The sequence below is a fragment of the Pyrgilauda ruficollis genome, unplaced genomic scaffold, assembly GCF_017590135.1.
Source record: "Pyrgilauda ruficollis isolate IOZ18807 unplaced genomic scaffold, ASM1759013v1 scaffold50, whole genome shotgun sequence".
Classification (NCBI taxonomy): domain Eukaryota; kingdom Metazoa; phylum Chordata; class Aves; order Passeriformes; family Passeridae; genus Pyrgilauda; species Pyrgilauda ruficollis.
The window spans coordinates 7,067,651-7,084,680 of record NW_024526600.1 but is presented as its reverse complement, the minus strand read 5'-3'; the positions used below and the strand labels follow the sequence as shown (position 1 = coordinate 7,084,680).

General features: G+C 44.2%; 1 protein-coding gene across 1 annotated transcript; it reads right to left on the bottom strand.

Moving 5' to 3' along the window:
* Nucleotides 1-1,034: 1,034 nt before the first annotated feature.
* On the bottom strand, nt 1,035-16,695 carry STYXL2 (serine/threonine/tyrosine interacting like 2). Its single transcript, XM_041480214.1, has 6 exons — nt 16,558-16,695; nt 15,741-15,874; nt 13,201-13,295; nt 12,150-12,381; nt 11,173-11,390; nt 1,035-9,175 (listed from the first exon to the last, which is right to left on the bottom strand). Exons 2-6 carry the CDS (start codon nt 15,854-15,856, stop codon nt 6,348-6,350), a joined length of 3,489 nt encoding a protein of 1,162 aa, XP_041336148.1. The 5' UTR covers nt 15,857-15,874; nt 16,558-16,695; the 3' UTR covers nt 1,035-6,347.
* Nucleotides 16,696-17,030: the final 335 nt, after the last annotated feature.

The following is a 17,030-nucleotide window of genomic DNA, read 5'->3' as shown; positions in this document are numbered from 1 at the left end:
AGCATCACCTAAGTCTTGTTTCAGTTTTATGCCCACACACATGCCCTCCTGACTGGAGTCATCCTTCCTGTCATGGTTACTTGTGCAGAGTCCTTGGTAAGTTTGAATCAGGTTTTAAGATTTATTGATCTGGCCTTGTCCATTCTGTGGTGTGTTCTTTGATTTAATTTAATGACCATAAAGCATTCAGGCATGTTGGCATGAAGGGTGCACTGGAAAAAAATAAGTGATTGATTGATTGATTGATTGATTATGTAGAGACAATGTTCTCTTCATAGTTAACAATTAAGCTAGTTTTCTATTACACACATTTGTGTCTTCCTGGGCACACAGATCTTAACTAAAAGTAAACCAGTCTACCTGCAGATATGAATCAGATGTGGAAGCAGTTATGCTCTTGTGTAAGGATCAAAATTGTCTGTTTTAAAGATACATGCAAATAAAAATGAAATGCAATCCAGAGGGGAAGGTTCAAAGCACAAACAGGATGTCCCTTCTCTAGCTCTCTAAGACAGTTTTCACATCACCACACTTGGATAGTCCTGGGAAGAACTGAATTCATATTGTTGCCTGCTTTTATAAGTCACAAATAATGTTTTCTCTTTATATCTGTGTGTTTTTGTGTGTGTGTGCACCCTGTGGCAGAGGTACAGCAGTCACATGAAAACACCAAGCTCAGAAGCTACAGAGTGGTTGTAACAGGAGGATAGCTAGAAACAACATGAAATCAGCTCCTGAATATGTTGAAATGTACCGAAGAACAAAAGGCAGCCTAAGCAAAAGGAAAAAAAAAAAAAAAACAGAAAACAACAAAACCAACCACAATGACAGGGTGCTCATTCAAGCAGATTATGCTGGTATTGGCAATACACAAGCTAAATACATGCACTTTGAACCTTTTTCAATTTATTACATGAAGTACAGGGTGAAAAATATTATTGGCATTTAAATTATTACTTCTGGGCAAATAAGTTAGAACCTTGCTGAAATGACTGGGGCAATTCACGCACCATTTAGACCTATGCTCTCACCTCTCTAGAGAACAGTTTATTTGTTACACATACTTCCCATTCTGGAAGTTTTCTTCACAATTAGAACAGCCAGAGATCAGACCCACTTTCATTTTTCTACATGACAAGTGAAATTCCAGAGAATAGGTAGATAGCTCTCAAAGAGATTTTGCTGGATTACATGAGTATGCAGTGTCTGTTTCCAAGCCCTAGACTATATTAATCACATGCTTTCAGTACCTTTGTTGGATTGTCTATAAATTTAGGAAGGTCATGGATGTTGTGTTTTCACATTATAATGTCTATATTGAATGTATTCCAGCTACACCCTTTAAGGAAAGGCAGGCAATGCAACATAGCATCCCCAAATAAAACTTTTTGTCTCATAATTCACCTAGCTCTCCACCACAGCTAATGTGTAAGCATTTCTCAAGGAGCTCTAAAGGAAGGAAATGGTGCTAAACTCCTTTTAAAATTATCCAGTCTAAGCTAGTGCTGCACGCAATAAATCACACAGTCCTGAAATTCCTAGATGGGGGAAATGGGCCATGGCCCCACAGCTATCAGTATTACAATGCAAAATCAGCTCTTACAGTAGGAATAACATATTTCTGGCACATTTCCGTTTCCTTCTAACTTGCTTGTACCACACTGAATTCCCAGTCCAGCACCGATGTCATTTTATCATCAGTGTCCCACCAATGTCTCTCACTCTTTCCATTTCTCCCAGTCTCCTTCACATTTCTCACAGACTTTTAACTCCTTTGTATCTCCTCTCTCCCCACAGATGTTGCCCCCTAACCTTTTCCCAGACATTGATACATCTAAACAAATTAATATTTTGCATTGGCCTCTTTGGCTTACATTTGTATCTTCCTGTCTCTGACCACTGTAGGTTCCCTTCTCAATTTGCCTATTGTCTTCAGATCTCTTTTTGAACATTTATCTCCTAGCTCTCTGACTTTCATCACTTTCTTATTTCTTACTTCAAGCAGATCAACATCAAATGGGTTTCTCTCTCATCTATCCCTCCTTAACTTCTCTGCTTCCCACATCCTCTGAGTTTCTACCTTGCTCAAAGGACATTAAGGAAACAGAGCAGTAGAAATGGGAAGATGGCTGTGGAAAAATGCAGAAGGACTTAATGCAACAGAGAGACTGAGAAGATGGCAGATGAAATGCAAGGCTAATAAATGTAAAACATTACAAATAAGAAAACTTAACATATAAAATTATGATCTCAGAGCTGACCATTGCCGTCCAACAAAATTTGGTGTATACAATAAATAGTTCTATGAAAACATCACTCTGGTGCTCAGCAACAGCCAAAGAAACATGCAGACTGTTAGCAGTCAATAGGGAAGGAACAGAAAAGAGAAAAAAAAGGTCAATATGCCATAGGATAAATCCCTGCCACACCTGCACCCTGGATACTGTGTGAGGATTTGGTCCCTCATCTCAAACATGACAAAGGAGAACTAGAAAGGGTTCAGAGAAGATTGGCCAGGACAAAGAAGAGACATGGGGCGGCCCCTATATAAGGAATAAGTAACTCAGGTGAAAAACCAGGGAATTAAGGATGGGACAGAACGACTGCAGGGGGGAGTAAAATCTGGTGGGACATGTAGATACTAAACAGATACTATGTTGGCTTTGAAGGCTAGTGGGCAGAGGGTTCAGAAGAGGCAGAAAGAAGATGGCTTAGCATTTTGTGTACAGCAACTTGTGGGACTTCTTGCTACAAGAGGACACAGAGGCTAGCGGTAAGAGGCTATAGTGGTTATAACTCAAAAATTACTAGGCACTTCCATAGAAGGAAACCTATTAAGGGCTATTAAATACAAAAATATCACACCTGGCTTAGGAAGTCCTCGAGTTGCAAATGATCAGAAGCTGGAAGATCATGCTGGGGAAATAACACTTTTATCACTGTATATATTCTTCCCTAGGTATTTGCTGTTGTTCTCTATCAGAGACAGGATATTGAGCCAGATGGACCTTTGGTCTGACCCCATACAGCCTTTCTTATGTTCTTGTGTTTATATTCTTAACTGACCGTATGGATGCTCCTTTCACTTTCACCTTCCACTATACAATGCAAAAAACCCCTCCTCCCTACAGCAGCAAACTGAGAGGGGAAAAAAATATATCAGTCCCAGCACATCTTTGCTGAAAAATCCTTCCTAGATAAATTTGGGTACTTATTTACTCTTTTAATCTACTGTCAGACTGGTGTCATTGCTGAAAAACCATTCACTCTGCAGCTCTGGTCACCTGAAACAATCTGTGCAGACCTCTCCCCTTTCAGCAATTCCTTATCTCCTGCTAAATTCTCATCTTAAAACCTGACTTTCTAGCCTGCCTTCAACCCCTCCATTTCTGTCTCTCCTGGTTATTGGTCTTATGACTGAATGCTTTAATATTTTCACCATGCAAGGTCTTTATGTCACTGTTTCATGTAATTTATACCTGTGAGCTGGAGCCTTTCCCATCTTGCTTTCAAGCACTGGCCATATACTGCATGGAGTCCAAAATGATCCCCACCCCCTTATTGCTTTGGGGGTTTGGCTTTATTAACAAGGATATAAGCAATAAGAAAATAAAGTTCAGCTATTTCTAAGGCTTCTCCCTCATGGCTGCTCAGCCAGCATCTTAGATGGCCTCTCCCCAGCAAACCATTTTTATCTCCCTTTTACACGAGTGAACTAATAAGCCACCTACCTCAATGAGTCAGCAGAACCCACTTAACCCTTTCTCACAAGGGTCAAAACTCGCTATCAGGACGGTCTGGCTCAGACTTGTTACAGAACCATATTCTGCCCCTCGGTCTTGAATAATTTATTTGTGCAGCAGACCTAGATTAGTGTTTAAATCAAAATGCTGCCCAAACAAAGGCTGTGCTGTACAGTGCAAAATGAAACCAATTACTACATCATCTACTGCTCGTCTTTTACAGCGCGAGATGCCCCCTGCAGTACTGCAGAGGACAGGCTTGTCTGCTGGGAACATCCAGGCACAGGAAGCAGGAGAGGGATTTTTCAGAGGAAATCAGCCTTTGATAAAAAAGTAAATTCAGTGCCAGAAGGTATTGCACACTTCCACTTTGATCCATCAAAACTTAAGACCTTTTCTAGGATGAAATTAAAGCAAGCTCCAAATATGTCTATGCAGAGCTGTTTTCTGTGGAGCAACTTTAACCAGGGACGAAGGAAAGAGGAAAATGCCTATCCTAACACGCACTGCAGAAATTCAATATAAATTCTCAGAATGTGGCTTAAGGCCTGGAATTTCACTACTTTAAAAATAACAACTCACAGAAATATGCAGAAACAAGGGATGCATTGTATTATATATTATTTTATAGCAGAAGAGCATTATAAACCACAGAGCATCTCTGCATGCCTGAAACATTAACACAACCATGTTCCTTATGTATTTCAGAAAGGTAATCTGAGTTTAATTTAAAAAAAAAAAAAAACAAAACCCCGAAACAACCCACACTAGTAAGTGATTTCTCTTATTTTTTCTACCTTTGTTACTGGTTAATCACCTGATTGTGAGACTCCATTCACCTGACAATAAGTAGCTATCATTTACCCCAGTCCTGGCTGTCAGAAAGAATCATCTTTATCTTCAGAGAAGCAGGGATAATGTCTGATCAGTGAGTTATAGTTGAGAGAAATGATTCTAAGTTTAGGAAAATTGCCAGCTGCATTTTGTTATCAGTAACCATTATTTAGATAGCATTGCTGATGTGTGTAGCGCCATACAGACAGGGACAAAGAGCAGGCCCTTGCCCTGTGGAGCTTGCTGTCTGTATTACACAATTAAAATAGGGAGAGGTACTAGCATAATGGTAATGGTGAGCTCTAAGCATCACAGTGGGAGGGAGAAGAGATTACAAGAAAAAGACAAACTTCCTGTGAGAGAGCGCTACTGCATCATCCCTCCATTGTTGTTTTAGATTCAGCTCTGCCAGAGGGCTTTGTTGGTTCAAAATACAGTCTGTACAGAAGAGGGAACTGATAATTCCAGAGTCAAAGTCAGTAAAACCGGCCTATGTGCTTGTAAGAGAGAGGTGGAGGATGTTGACTGGTGAGGGTTGGGTGCTGTGGTGTGCAAAGACACACAAGTGATGCTGTGGCAAGCTGGTGGGTTGTGTCACACAAGCTCACAAGGCTCTGCAGGGCATGGAAAGACCCGAGGCTCTTAACCTGGAGTACTCAGTTACCATGGAGGCTGGGCTTCTTCCTGTGTAGCTCAGGATACAAAGAACACTTTAACTGTAAGATGCCATTTGAACCTACCACCGCCTCCTAAAAACAAGCTTCCAGGTGCCACCTTCACAGACACACAATTTCTCCTTTGGTGCACGATACCTTACACCTATGGCCTAATTAAACAATTTTATTATGAGGTCAGTTTGTGTATTGCTCCTTTTTTTCAAGGCAATCATGTTGAAAATTAATCTGACTATAAACACAAAAGCACCAACTTAGCTGAGCTGCATACATAAGCAAAGTGAAGTCAATACTCAGAAACCCAGCTTACACTAACACTAATCCTATCTCTTTAACTATGTCAAAAAATGATTTTTGGATGGCTGTTAATATTTACTGCATTTTTCCTTTGTTGACCTGAAGTTATTTGGAGGAACCAACCATACTGGAGCAGAGATGACTCCATCTAATAGAAAACAATGAATACATTCATTACTGCACTGAACTTTTAAACAGGAGGCATCTTCTTTTTTCTAGTATTCCACTTTGCTTCTGCTACTTAGTAAAGTAAAACAGAACATGTATTCCCCTGAACTGTCTTATTTCTCTAGACATTTGTAAGGCTGGTGCAGAAAATGGAGCCTACCTGGTAATATCTTCTCAGTCATATAAAGTAAAACTGATTAAGAGAAAAACATTCTTTAAGTTCCTAGAAAAGGCTGTTGGTTTCTTCCATTTATGATCAAAAAGATCCTAGAAAAAACATGTCCAGTCTTTAACGACACTAGGAAATTGAAATAACCAAAATGGGATGTGATTGGTCTTTTGACTTGAGGTGTCACCGTTACCTGCTTTTGCTGCTGAAACATCGTCTGGCTCCTAATGGCTTCTAACATTGTGTTCCTACCTACATTGATCATTTAATACCAGCATCTTCCTTCTGACAAACCACAAACACTTGCAGAACTTGACCTCTTCCCTTCATCGCTTTTGATTAAGAAGAGAAGTATCTGCAGGAAATGCCCTACAAACCACAAAGGATTATCAAAAATATAATGATGAGTGAGTGATTCAGGGACTCTGTGGCTCTGCTTGTGTTCCTGTAGTCTGATCTTGGTCACTCTTCCCTTCTCCGCTGGAGCTTTGCTGTCGTTTCTTCTAGTCGGCTTCTCCAGGCAGCAATAATGGCATCATCATCCATCTCCTCTTCCTCCTCTTTACGTGTGCTTCGCCTGTACTGAGAGACCTGCCTAGACGCAAACCTTTCTTCACTTTGCTCCACTTTTGCCTCCTTCTTCCCATCCTCTTCAGACTTTGAAAAGCTCTGGGTGAACTTTCTCTTTGCTCCACATTCTGACACGTCTGACCTGGCCTCCTCTTCACATGCCTCCACATGATGAGCTCTAACTCGGCTCTGTGTAGATGGTTCAGGGGATTCAGAGTCAAAGGGTGGTTCAGGTGACTGGTTGAAAACATGCAGCTCTGGGCTGTTTCCTCTGGAACTTGTCTCACTGACCCTGGACCTTGTGAACTTGTACATCTTTTTGTCCTCTTTTGCAGAAGCAGAGGAAAATCTTGACATGGTTCTCAGTGAATCTCCTGTTGACTCGTAGGAAGAACAGCTATCTAGCTCTTTTCTTTGGGATCTGCAGAATCTGTAACTGGATGTCTCAGAATCCATCTGTCTAACTTTGGATGATCTGCTATATTTCTCTCTCGCGTTCTCAGTCTGATCATAATATGACGGTGGTTCTCTTTCTGCTTTCAGGCCATTGAGCCACTTGGTAATATCAGTATCTGCCTCTGACTTTGGTGCACCTGAGGTTGCAGGTTGACTGGACAGATCAAAGACTGCATCAGTTCTGTCAAAATCTGCTTGCAAGGGACGCCTGTGGCTGTTTGTTGTACTCTCTCTGTCATCTTCTGTTTCATTTTCCTCTGCTTTGGTCACCTTTTTTTTGAATAAAGTGCTGCGTTTATTGTCTCTAATCACCTTTTCAATTTGATAGTCTGACATTTTTTCTCTCATTTCCATTTGCATTTCCTTCTCTTTCCTCCTTAGTTTCTTTAGGTCAACATCATCAGCAAAGAGGCTGTACAGTGGTTTGCTTGTCTGGGTCATCTTCGTGTTTGAAGTAGTCCCTTCTGTCCTTGCGCTCACGGAGGTGTTGCAAGACAGCACAGACTGAGACTCAGCCCTGCGCAGGTCCTGCTGGTGGAGCTGAGAGGCAGCGAGGGATGAGCCACTCTGAGCACTGAGAAGAGAAACCTTGTCATCATCTGCACGCCTGCCAAGGTCTCCTGACAGGGAGGCCATGGCGGACGATGGACGGGACAGCATCAGGATCTCATTTTGCTTTTGAGCAATGGTTTCACTGACCACGTTAGCGATCCAGTTCTGAATGCTTGCCATGGATATTGTGTCACCTGGGCCAACTGAGAGATTGGGAAGGGGTATATTTGGCATCTGCATTGCTCCAGCACAACTCCTGGCCTGTGACAAAGATGAATGATTTGTCTGCATGCTCAGGGCAGAAGCTGCATCGTCGGCACCGTTTGCAGAAGGCGCTGAAGACCAGAAAGCTGACAGGGGAATACTCCCACTCATTGTACTCTCTGTCTCCCAGCTGCACATGGACTGGCTTTCTTCTAAAATTTTCTTTGAACGTTCAAGGAGCTCTACACGCCTCTGCTTCTTTTTAGCTGAAGCAGAATCCTCAGTTTTGGCAAATTCCACAAATTCCTCCTTGCTGATTTCACTGCCCACCTTCTTCTGCCGCTTCATTTTCCAAGCCTGGTAAGCAGTCAGATCAATATCTGACAAACTCTTCCCTTCTGTTTCCTCCTGACCTGCCTGGCTGCCATCCTCTGCTGGAGATGGTGCAGATGATGGTTCTAAATCCTTCTTGTGAAAGCCAAACTGGATCCTCTTGACCTTCCACCTCTCTAGAGGAGTCAACTTGTCCTTGTTCTTTTGGCAGAAATTGTAGAAGGAGCTACAGGAGGAGTCTGAAAACACACTCTCCTCATCCACATCCCTCTCCTTTCTTCCCGTTTCTGGGGATTGTCTCTCCCCACAGGTTTTATTCCTAGAATGATACCTCTGAGCAGCTTCTTTCTCAATCTCCAGAAGCCTCTGATTCCACATGTCCCAGGTGCTCTCAGAAGACGTAGAGCCTGTGCGGCTCCTCCTCATCCTGCTAAAGCTACTGGCTTCCAGCTGCTTTTTTAGGGTTCGGATCTCATAACTGCTCACACTCTCAACATCACTGAATTCACCTGATGGATAAGGTCTTCCTCCCATGCTGCATTCACCATCCTCCTCCCTGGCTGTACCTGCCATCTGGTATTTCTCATTTCTGCGCTGCCAATCATGGATCCTCTGTTCCACATCCTCATCAGATTGTTCCTCTTCCTGATCCAGATGCTTTGGAGATGTTCTTCTTTCATGGTGAACTGCTTCCTTTGCAGATAGGCCTTGTTTCCTCCTCCATTCCTCATACAATTGTTCCTCTTCCTCCTCAGTGATTAGGGTGGAGTGTTTGGAAACCCAGCTAGTTTTTTCCATTGATGAAGAGCTCATAAAACTACCCAGAATGCTGCTGGTGTCCTCTTCTTCTACTGTGATGGAGTGAGCTTTGGCTCCCTTGATGCTCCCTGAGTCCCCAGCTCCAGACAGCCGTGAAGAAGTCCCTGCATAGGCAAGAGGACTTTGGCTTGGAGTCACGTCCTCATCTCCAGAACGCTCCAGCTCTCGCTCCTCCAACAGCTGCTCATTGAGCTCCCGCAGCTGCTTCAGGAAGCCGTCGTTGGGGTAGATGGCACGTTTCTTCCTCAGCGTCATCAGAGCCTCCAGAACGGTCATGTGGTGGTAGATCATCAGGTAGGCAGCCACCAGCACAGCTGAGCGGCTGATCCCCATCTCACTGCTGACAAGGATTCTGCCTACAGACAGTGAACATGAAAGGCATCAGCTATTTCCTATAACAGACAGGATGCTCTCGTATGTAGCTCAAAAGCATTCTCTGCATAGTGTTAAAGAATACACCGATTATACGCTTCAGAGACTGAAACCAACACTAAATATTCACTAGCTTTACAGTAATAAAAATCTGGATACATAGAAATAAAAAGCACATTAGCCTCAAAAACTGTGGGCAGGCACATTTCCAAACAATCTAAATAGTTTTTGTATTTTCGCCTACACGCTTCACTTACTCAAATAGTAAAAAAGCTTATAATAGGTATTAGAAAGGCAAGTGAAATATTCTTGACTTGCTGGCTGACATAGGGTCAGACATTTAAGCATTCAATGCTTTTTTCTCAATATGTAAAAAGTGAGATATTAGCATTAGCCTCCAGGAAGGTATTGGCAGGATAAGCAAGTAACATATTTTTTCTATAAGGGACATTCTAGGACTTAAATAACAATTATATATTAATTTAATTGTATTTTTGCTAGAATCTAGATTGGTTTTGAAGGTACCCTCAAACAATTACATTGAAGACTGACTGGAGGCCAAAGTCCTGTTATATTTTACAAGAGCAGAACCAAGCAACTATCAGAAAAGAGCTGATTTTGACTCTGACAAACTGATCCAGATGCTTCAAACTACTGGGACCCACTGTCCTGCACCAGTAACTGTATAAGCAAGAATCAAAACTGAGGATCTGCTTTATTTTATAGCATTTACTACCTCTTGCAGAAAACCAAGCTTTGGCACAGACAAATTATTTGGTGTTTAAATTACTTGTATGGCAAATTACAACTAAAGAAAAGCTTGTAAATACGAAGAGAGTGTAAATGAGGCTCTGCTAGCTGGCAAACAACTGAAATTACTGTTTCTAAATGTGTGATAAACTCCAGTTTAATCAATCTGTTTGCACTGAAACTTAATGAAGCCAATTTAAGCATCATCTTTCTAACTGCTGATATGTTACCACAAGAGGTTTACCTAATGAACCTCCTCCTACAATCCTGAAATCTCTTTAATACCTTAGCATTAAAAGTCTTGGTTGCCTTCCAAGTGTTTTACCAGCCAGCTAAGCCAATTTAACAGCTCACCAAGAGGGGGAAATCTCCTTCCTTTCATTTCTTCCAAGGCTCGTCAGCCTTGGTGCATCCTCCTCGTGTTGTTGAGCTATTAAAACTGGCTCAATGTTCCTTGCATACTAACAAAACTTTACACTTTTCTTACTGTCACTACTGCTAGGAGGTAATCTGTTGCCACTCTACAGAAATTAGATTAATTGACAATTTCTATGAAGAATATCAGTGATATCACAGACCCTGGTGCTTCTTTCAATACTGAACTGCAAAAAGATATTTCTAACTGTCCACTGAATTTGCAACAAAATGACCAGTGTGCACTGGAGGTCCACAGAATAACAGTGTTTGCCAGAATTGCCATGGAATTGAAATCCAGCAAATCTGACAGCAGCCTGGGTGTAGACACCCAAAGGTTCAACTCAGCCACTTGGATTGTTCTAGTAAATCAGCCTGGTTTTTTGCATCATGGCAAAACTGAACCATGCAGGGCACAGGAATATATCCATCTCTCTCTATATATATAGTATTATAGGGTATATCTATCTCTCTCTATATATAGTATTATAGGGTATCAGTATTTTTTTAAATGTATTACAGCAGGGATTCTACTCTTTGCTATAGTCAGGTTCTTTCAAATCAGCTGCAGGAGCTGACTTGCAGCCACTTTGAACCTGAAGCCATGGGGCTGCTGGGCTGCCTCCCCTTACCAGTTTGCTCCCTCTTGTTTTGAATGAGACTCAGCAGAAACGGGCAGGAGGTGTTCACTGTCATGCAGAGGGCAAAGGCTCTGCCTTCCACCCCATTACAAATGTGGCATATCAGTTTATCAGAGTAAGGTTTCTCCCTGTTAATTCCCAAGCAACCTGGAACCACTTCAATCTTCTCCTCTTACCTCTGTAAGTCAGCAGGGCTTCGTCAAGGAACTCTGCAGCTGGGCGGAAGTGTTTGGAGATATCTGTATCTGGAAAATCATCCACTTCAATGCCCAGGTATTGGATATTGAGACCATTGTAGAAACTGGGCCCTGTATAGACACCTGTGCCATGAGCTGCGTTCAGGACATGGGTGATCCCCAGTCTCTTCAAACGGCTTTTGTTCACTGCAACGCTTCTGCAGAAAAGGAAGAAACATGTTAGATATCAGTGCTCCTATTTTAGGTGGGAAAAAAGCTGCATGCTACAAGGCCTCCATAACTCCCAGTCCATGTAACTCATTCAGCATGAGGCACCACTCAGACCTTAATGTCCTTTGAGAGTTCTATAGGTATCTCTTTCCAATACTCACTGTGAAAAGAAAACAAGAAGCCTGCATTCACCTGTAGGGCCATATGCTCTGTTTCCACTCCAGCTTGGTTTGAAACTCATACTGCCATCCTAGGTTCAGGCCATGTACTTATTTATCCATTTTTATCACTCCATAATCCATGCTTTACTCTATATCCCCTTCAAATTCTGTCTGGTCACATACACAGGTACCTCAGACAGCTGAACCATGGTACAGGAGACCTAGTCATGTTTACTTGACATTTGCTTTGGCATTACCTTTTAAACTCCCTTTTACATACCAAAGACTTTAGTTCCAATTTTAGGGCCAAATTCCAATCAGAACAGTGGGATTTGGGCTTATTTGTCTTGGCCTCTCTTAAACTGTTGAAGCATCTAAACAGCATAGGAAAGCTGCTGATTCTATTCCAGAAGTATTTACTTTCCAGTGCATAGATATTTCTGTGAGCACAGTCTGAAAAACACTTTAGGGCTCTCTAGGGATGAAAGGTATTAGATGCATGTAATACATGTTATGCCTTCAATGGTTCCATTTGACCCTTTACTGGGAATCTTGTGCAACTTGATGACAGAAGCCGACACTCACTTTTCTGCTATGAAGACATTAGGCCAGACTTCATCCACAGCGTCCCTGGGGGTCTCCAGCCTGTCCTTCACAAGTGCCCTCTGCAAGTCCATCACACACGGCGTGTTAAACAAGCTGGTGTCATCAATCTTTTCCTTAACTCGGTTGTACAGGTCTTCCACCATCAGCTGCTGCGCAGACTCCAACATCCTGGGACACACCGAGTCCACCCTGACGTCCTTTGTCTTTAGCTCTGGAATAAACTGACATTGTAACTAAAAGCACACAAAAACAATGCAAATGTATGAGCTATCACTACCTGTGCCTGGGACAAGCCTTGTGGCTTTTGCTCCCCAGAAATATCACCCTGTTCTGTCTGCAATGTGGGCAGGTACGTGTTCACCTAGGAACTGCCTCAGGGTAATCAGCAAGGAGAAGGGCACATTGCACTCAGCCCCGCACTGGCCAAAGGCCTGGGAGTTAAGGGCACCCTTATTCCAGGCCCAGAAGAGGGGAAGTGGACAGGGAGCTGCTGGGCTCTTCTCCCTGGTATCCAGTGATCAGACATGTGGGAATGGTTCAAAGCTGAGCTGGGGAGATTCAGACTGGACACAGAGAACCACTTTTTCTCTGAGAGGGTGGTCAAACACTGGAACAGGCTTCCGAGGGAGATGGTTAATGTCCCATCCTTAACAGTGTTTAAGAGATGTTGGACCATGCCTTAATAATATGATTTAACTTTTGGTCAGCTCTGATAGTTGGACTTAGATGATCACATATGTCCTTTAAACTGAAATACTCCATTTTGTTCTGTTCTATTCCATTCTACTCTAATTTAGTTTGTTGCAGCAAGCAACCAACACTCAAACTTTTACCCCTGCAGTACACAATTCTGCCACAGATTCATTGTCCAGCTTCAAAGGAAGTCACCAAACCTTTCTGTAAGTTGTTCTTTCTTTCTCTACTTCAGATGGAGTTTTCTCAAAAGGGCTTTTTTATGATTTAGGATCTGTAGATGAGAAAGGCAAAACAAGTGGAATTTCAGGTCTCTGTAACTTACATAGTCTCTTACCTTCACTGATGATTTGTTTGGCAGCCACAGCAGATGACAGATGGATTGGCTCCATGAAGATGCTCTCTGTGTCAGTGTCTGATATCACTGAATACCTGCCAACCAAATTCACTGCCAGTTAGGCAAATGCCCTCCACTGGGATCTCATCCCCAGGACTTCAGCCCTCTTCACCCATTCCAAAGGGGAAATAGCAGGGAACTGGAGCAGGGAGTATTCTTTGACTGTAGGAGAGAAGTCCCAGCTCTTCTTCCACATCTCATTCCCACCCCGATCTCTAGCATGGCACTACAGGCTTCAAAGATGCCTTGGCATCCAGTGTTCGCAGGATGTAGGCAGGTCCCATGGGGAGAAGCTGCAGTGGGCTGGGAGTGCAATCAAATTGCCTGGTGGAGGAGTTTATGGATAGAGAAGATCAGTGTCTGGCTTGAGACTGGAAGGGGGATGGATCACACAAAATAGTCTCACAAGTAACTCCCACTTAGACAGACAGACATAAACATGGTCCTAACTAGAATTTATTGAGTAATTCAAAACAGATTGTGCTAGATAACTGTTGGGTTTTCTTCCTGCCAGTTAATTGCCTGCAAGCATCCTTTGAGTTACCACAAGCTGCAGTGCAAACACTGAGATTGAAGCCCATGAATCTCTCCCTCAGTACTTTGTACCTTGGGCACTTCAGAGCATGAATCTGTGGTCAGTCTCTCCAGTCACTCAGTGTTGTGTAACTGTGGGTCAGAAACCACTATGACACCCACAAACACCTTTGAAGTGAGTTATTTAACATAGTGTAATAAGTTTTTGTTAAGCAAAAAAGGCCACAACCTTAAAAACAAGTATATTTCCCTCTGGGTCCACCTATACAGTCCAAGAAAATTCAGTCTCTCAGTTAGACCATCTTAACAAAATATTTTACAGAGCTTTTTCCCTGATCTACACCCTCTACACTTCCTTCCAAATAGATGGTACAAATCACTAGGACAAGTTTGCTGCCATCACAGAAGCTCTCTGGCAATGCAAGGCTTGCAGACTAGCAATACACCGTTTGTTTTTGTTTAATTAAAGCAGGAGAGGGAGGGTGATTAATATTCAGTCAGGGTGCAGCAGTGTCTGGAGAGCTGAACTGCTTTCAGGCTCCAGAATCAGAACAGAGGGCACAGTCATCGGAAACCACTTAACAGGCTCATCCAGGTCATTTAGTTGAGTTCCAGCACTTGTCAACCGTGACTGAAAGTAATCCTTTTCTAGTTCTTCAAAGGAGTTTACGAGATGAGCAAGGGGAGTCTCAGTCTCATTTACAGGAGCTGACACAAATTTGCAGCGATGCCCTGCCTTCGATTCCTTTTGCTGTGAAGGTTGCCTCCAAGCTCAATAAAAAGGTAACAGTTGGCAATAATCTGCCACCACAGGCTCAACACATTTTACCTGTAGCTGCCCTGAGCATCTGTGAAACACACATCTGCCCAAGCCTGGGTCTTTCAAGGACCCCCCTCTGGTTGGGAAGGATCTTGCCATTTTCATTACTGTGTTTTGCCACTGACAGCAAGAAAAAAGGGAGGGAAAAAAGGAACAGGGGAAGGGAAGGGAAGGGAAGGGAAGGGAAGGGAAGGGAAGGGAAGGGAAGGGAAGGGAAGGGAAGGGAATAAATTGGAGAAATGTTTCTGTTCATTTTGAGTGACTGATGAGCAGTAGGAGAGAGCTCAATACATAATTTTACAATACATAATTTTACTTTATGTGAACTCAGTGATTTTCCTAAACAATTTTGAAATACATGTGGTTAAATGAAATAAGTACTCAATTTTTCCGCAGTGTCCCACAGTTAGCAGGAAACATTTCATAACCTCCTACTTGTTGAGGGACACTGGGGAAGGTTCTTTTCAAACTCTATACCTACTCCTTGCTTTCAGCTAAAGCATCTCAAAGGTTACAGAAAGCCCTGCAGAGCATTTTGCTATAGGAAAAGAGAACAAAGGGGTGTATTTTTCCTTGTATTGGGAGAAAACACATCCAATCATGCTTGTTTTGCTTGAGGTAACTCAATTTCTGCTGGTGCTGTGACAGCCTCCTGTTCAGTGCCTGAAGCCTGTAGCTAAAGTTGGTTCTGAATCAGACCCAAATCCCAAGACCCTTGGTCTTTCTGCAGCTGGCAAAGCCTAATATCAACATTCAATAAATCCACAAGTCCTTATCATGGACATAAAGATGAAGCTGAATTTGCGAAGAGTTGAAATTGGATCAGAAGTTTCAGCAAAGGGATATGAGAGGGTGAGACAGGAAAGAGGGACACCACCAGCCCACAGTAATCCTTCCTGCAGTTTATCCCTGCTGTGCACTCTCCCAGCAGGATGGATTAATTAGTGCAGGAGTCCTGTCTCTGCAGGCTCTGTCTGAGCTGGCACACTGACCCCACCTCAGGGAGGGCAGGGAATCCCCGGGCTCAGCTTGGCCCAAGCGCCAGGGTGGAGGAGAGGAAGGGAAGCAGGGAAGGGCAGCAGCTCCCACGTGCTGCCAGGAGCCGTGTCAGTGCCTGTTGACTCACCGGCTGGGCGAGGGGCTGCGCAGGTAATGGGCCTGCACGGCCTTCACGTCCGGGCCCTCCGCCTCCTCCTCCTCGGGCACCGCCGGCTCGCTGTCCGAATCTCTGCCGCTGGCCATGGCGGCTCCTGGGGATCCCTACAAGGAGCAGGGCAGCAGGGAGAGCCATTACCCAGGGCTGCACAGGAGGCCATTCCCTGGCTCTGGGGCACGAATGGCAGGGGGGTACAGCAGAAGGGCTCCCACACTTTGCTCCCGTGAGGAACCTTTTCCACAAGGGTTGCACTGGCTCCTCTTCCAGAGCACCTGCCATTCCCAGGGCCTCATGCAGCTCCCTGGCTGCTGCCCAGCGAGCGCCAATGCTCTTTTGCCTGTGAGTAAGGGTGCTGGAAGGCCAGGAAGGAAGGGGTGGCAGGGCAGAAACTCTATACTCGCCTGACTGCGTGTGGTGGCTGGAAGGAGCCGTACACAGCCTGAGCCGGGCTGGAAGGAGGGTCACGGGCAAGAAACATGAGACCTCGTGTCCCCAAAATGAAATGCTCCTAACGCTTAAGGCCAAAGGAGTTTGAAGGCTTGGGACTTTGTCCTTGTAATCCTTTGTGTGGAGGCTGCTGTTCTCACACTGGGTGAGGGCACCACAGCTCAGTTAGGAATGTGGAAACACAGCAGCCAACCCTTGCCCTGGCCCAGGCAGAGGGACTCTTGCTCAGTGCCACAGGGGCAGCAGCAGCTCCCAAGGGCTCAGGCCGGAGGATGGCGGCCGCGTGGTCACTCACAGGGCAGTGAGCAGGGAGAAGGGTGAGCAAGGAAAGGGAACTTACCCCTGTGCCTGATGGCTCCACTGGGGGTCCTGCTGGCAGCACGGCAAAGGAATCCACTGAAGACAAGAAGGAGCGGTACTGGGGGGGAAAGCAACCAGCTGCCCCCCTCTCACTCTCTCTACTGCTTCTTCATCGAGGGGCAGGACAACTGTTGGCACCAAACCTTTATCAGCTTTCTAAATATAGCTGTCCTGACACTGGCTGCTGGATTGCACGGGGAAGGAATTTAGTGCCTCACAGACAGCAGCTGGTCAAGCACTTAACTCCTTCCCTGCTGTGGGCTGGATCATTTCTCAGTTGCAGGAAAGAGTCCAGAGCCAGGGAGGCTGGACCTCTGCCTGCAGAGAGCCTCCAGGCAAGGGGGATCCCACCAGACACAAACTGAAATGCAGGTATGACCTCTGATATCCTTGGGAAATGCAGGGCAGGCTGAACCCACTCCAACCTAATGGAAAGTAAGCAACCTGTCAACT

Excerpts from the sequence above, each read along its gene's own strand:
- STYXL2 (XM_041480214.1), bottom strand. The coding sequence starts at position 15,856 with ATGGCCAGCGGCAGAGATTCGGACAGCGAGCCGGCGGTGCCCGAGGAG. Across the intron at positions 12,382-13,200 it reads CAAACAAATCATCAGTGAAG|AGCTAAAGACAAAGGACGTC; the intron begins GTAAGAGACTAT and ends AGTTTATTCCAG. Across the intron at positions 11,391-12,149 it reads AATGTCTTCATAGCAGAAAA|AAGCGTTGCAGTGAACAAAA; the intron begins GTGAGTGTCGGC and ends CCTTTTCTGCAG.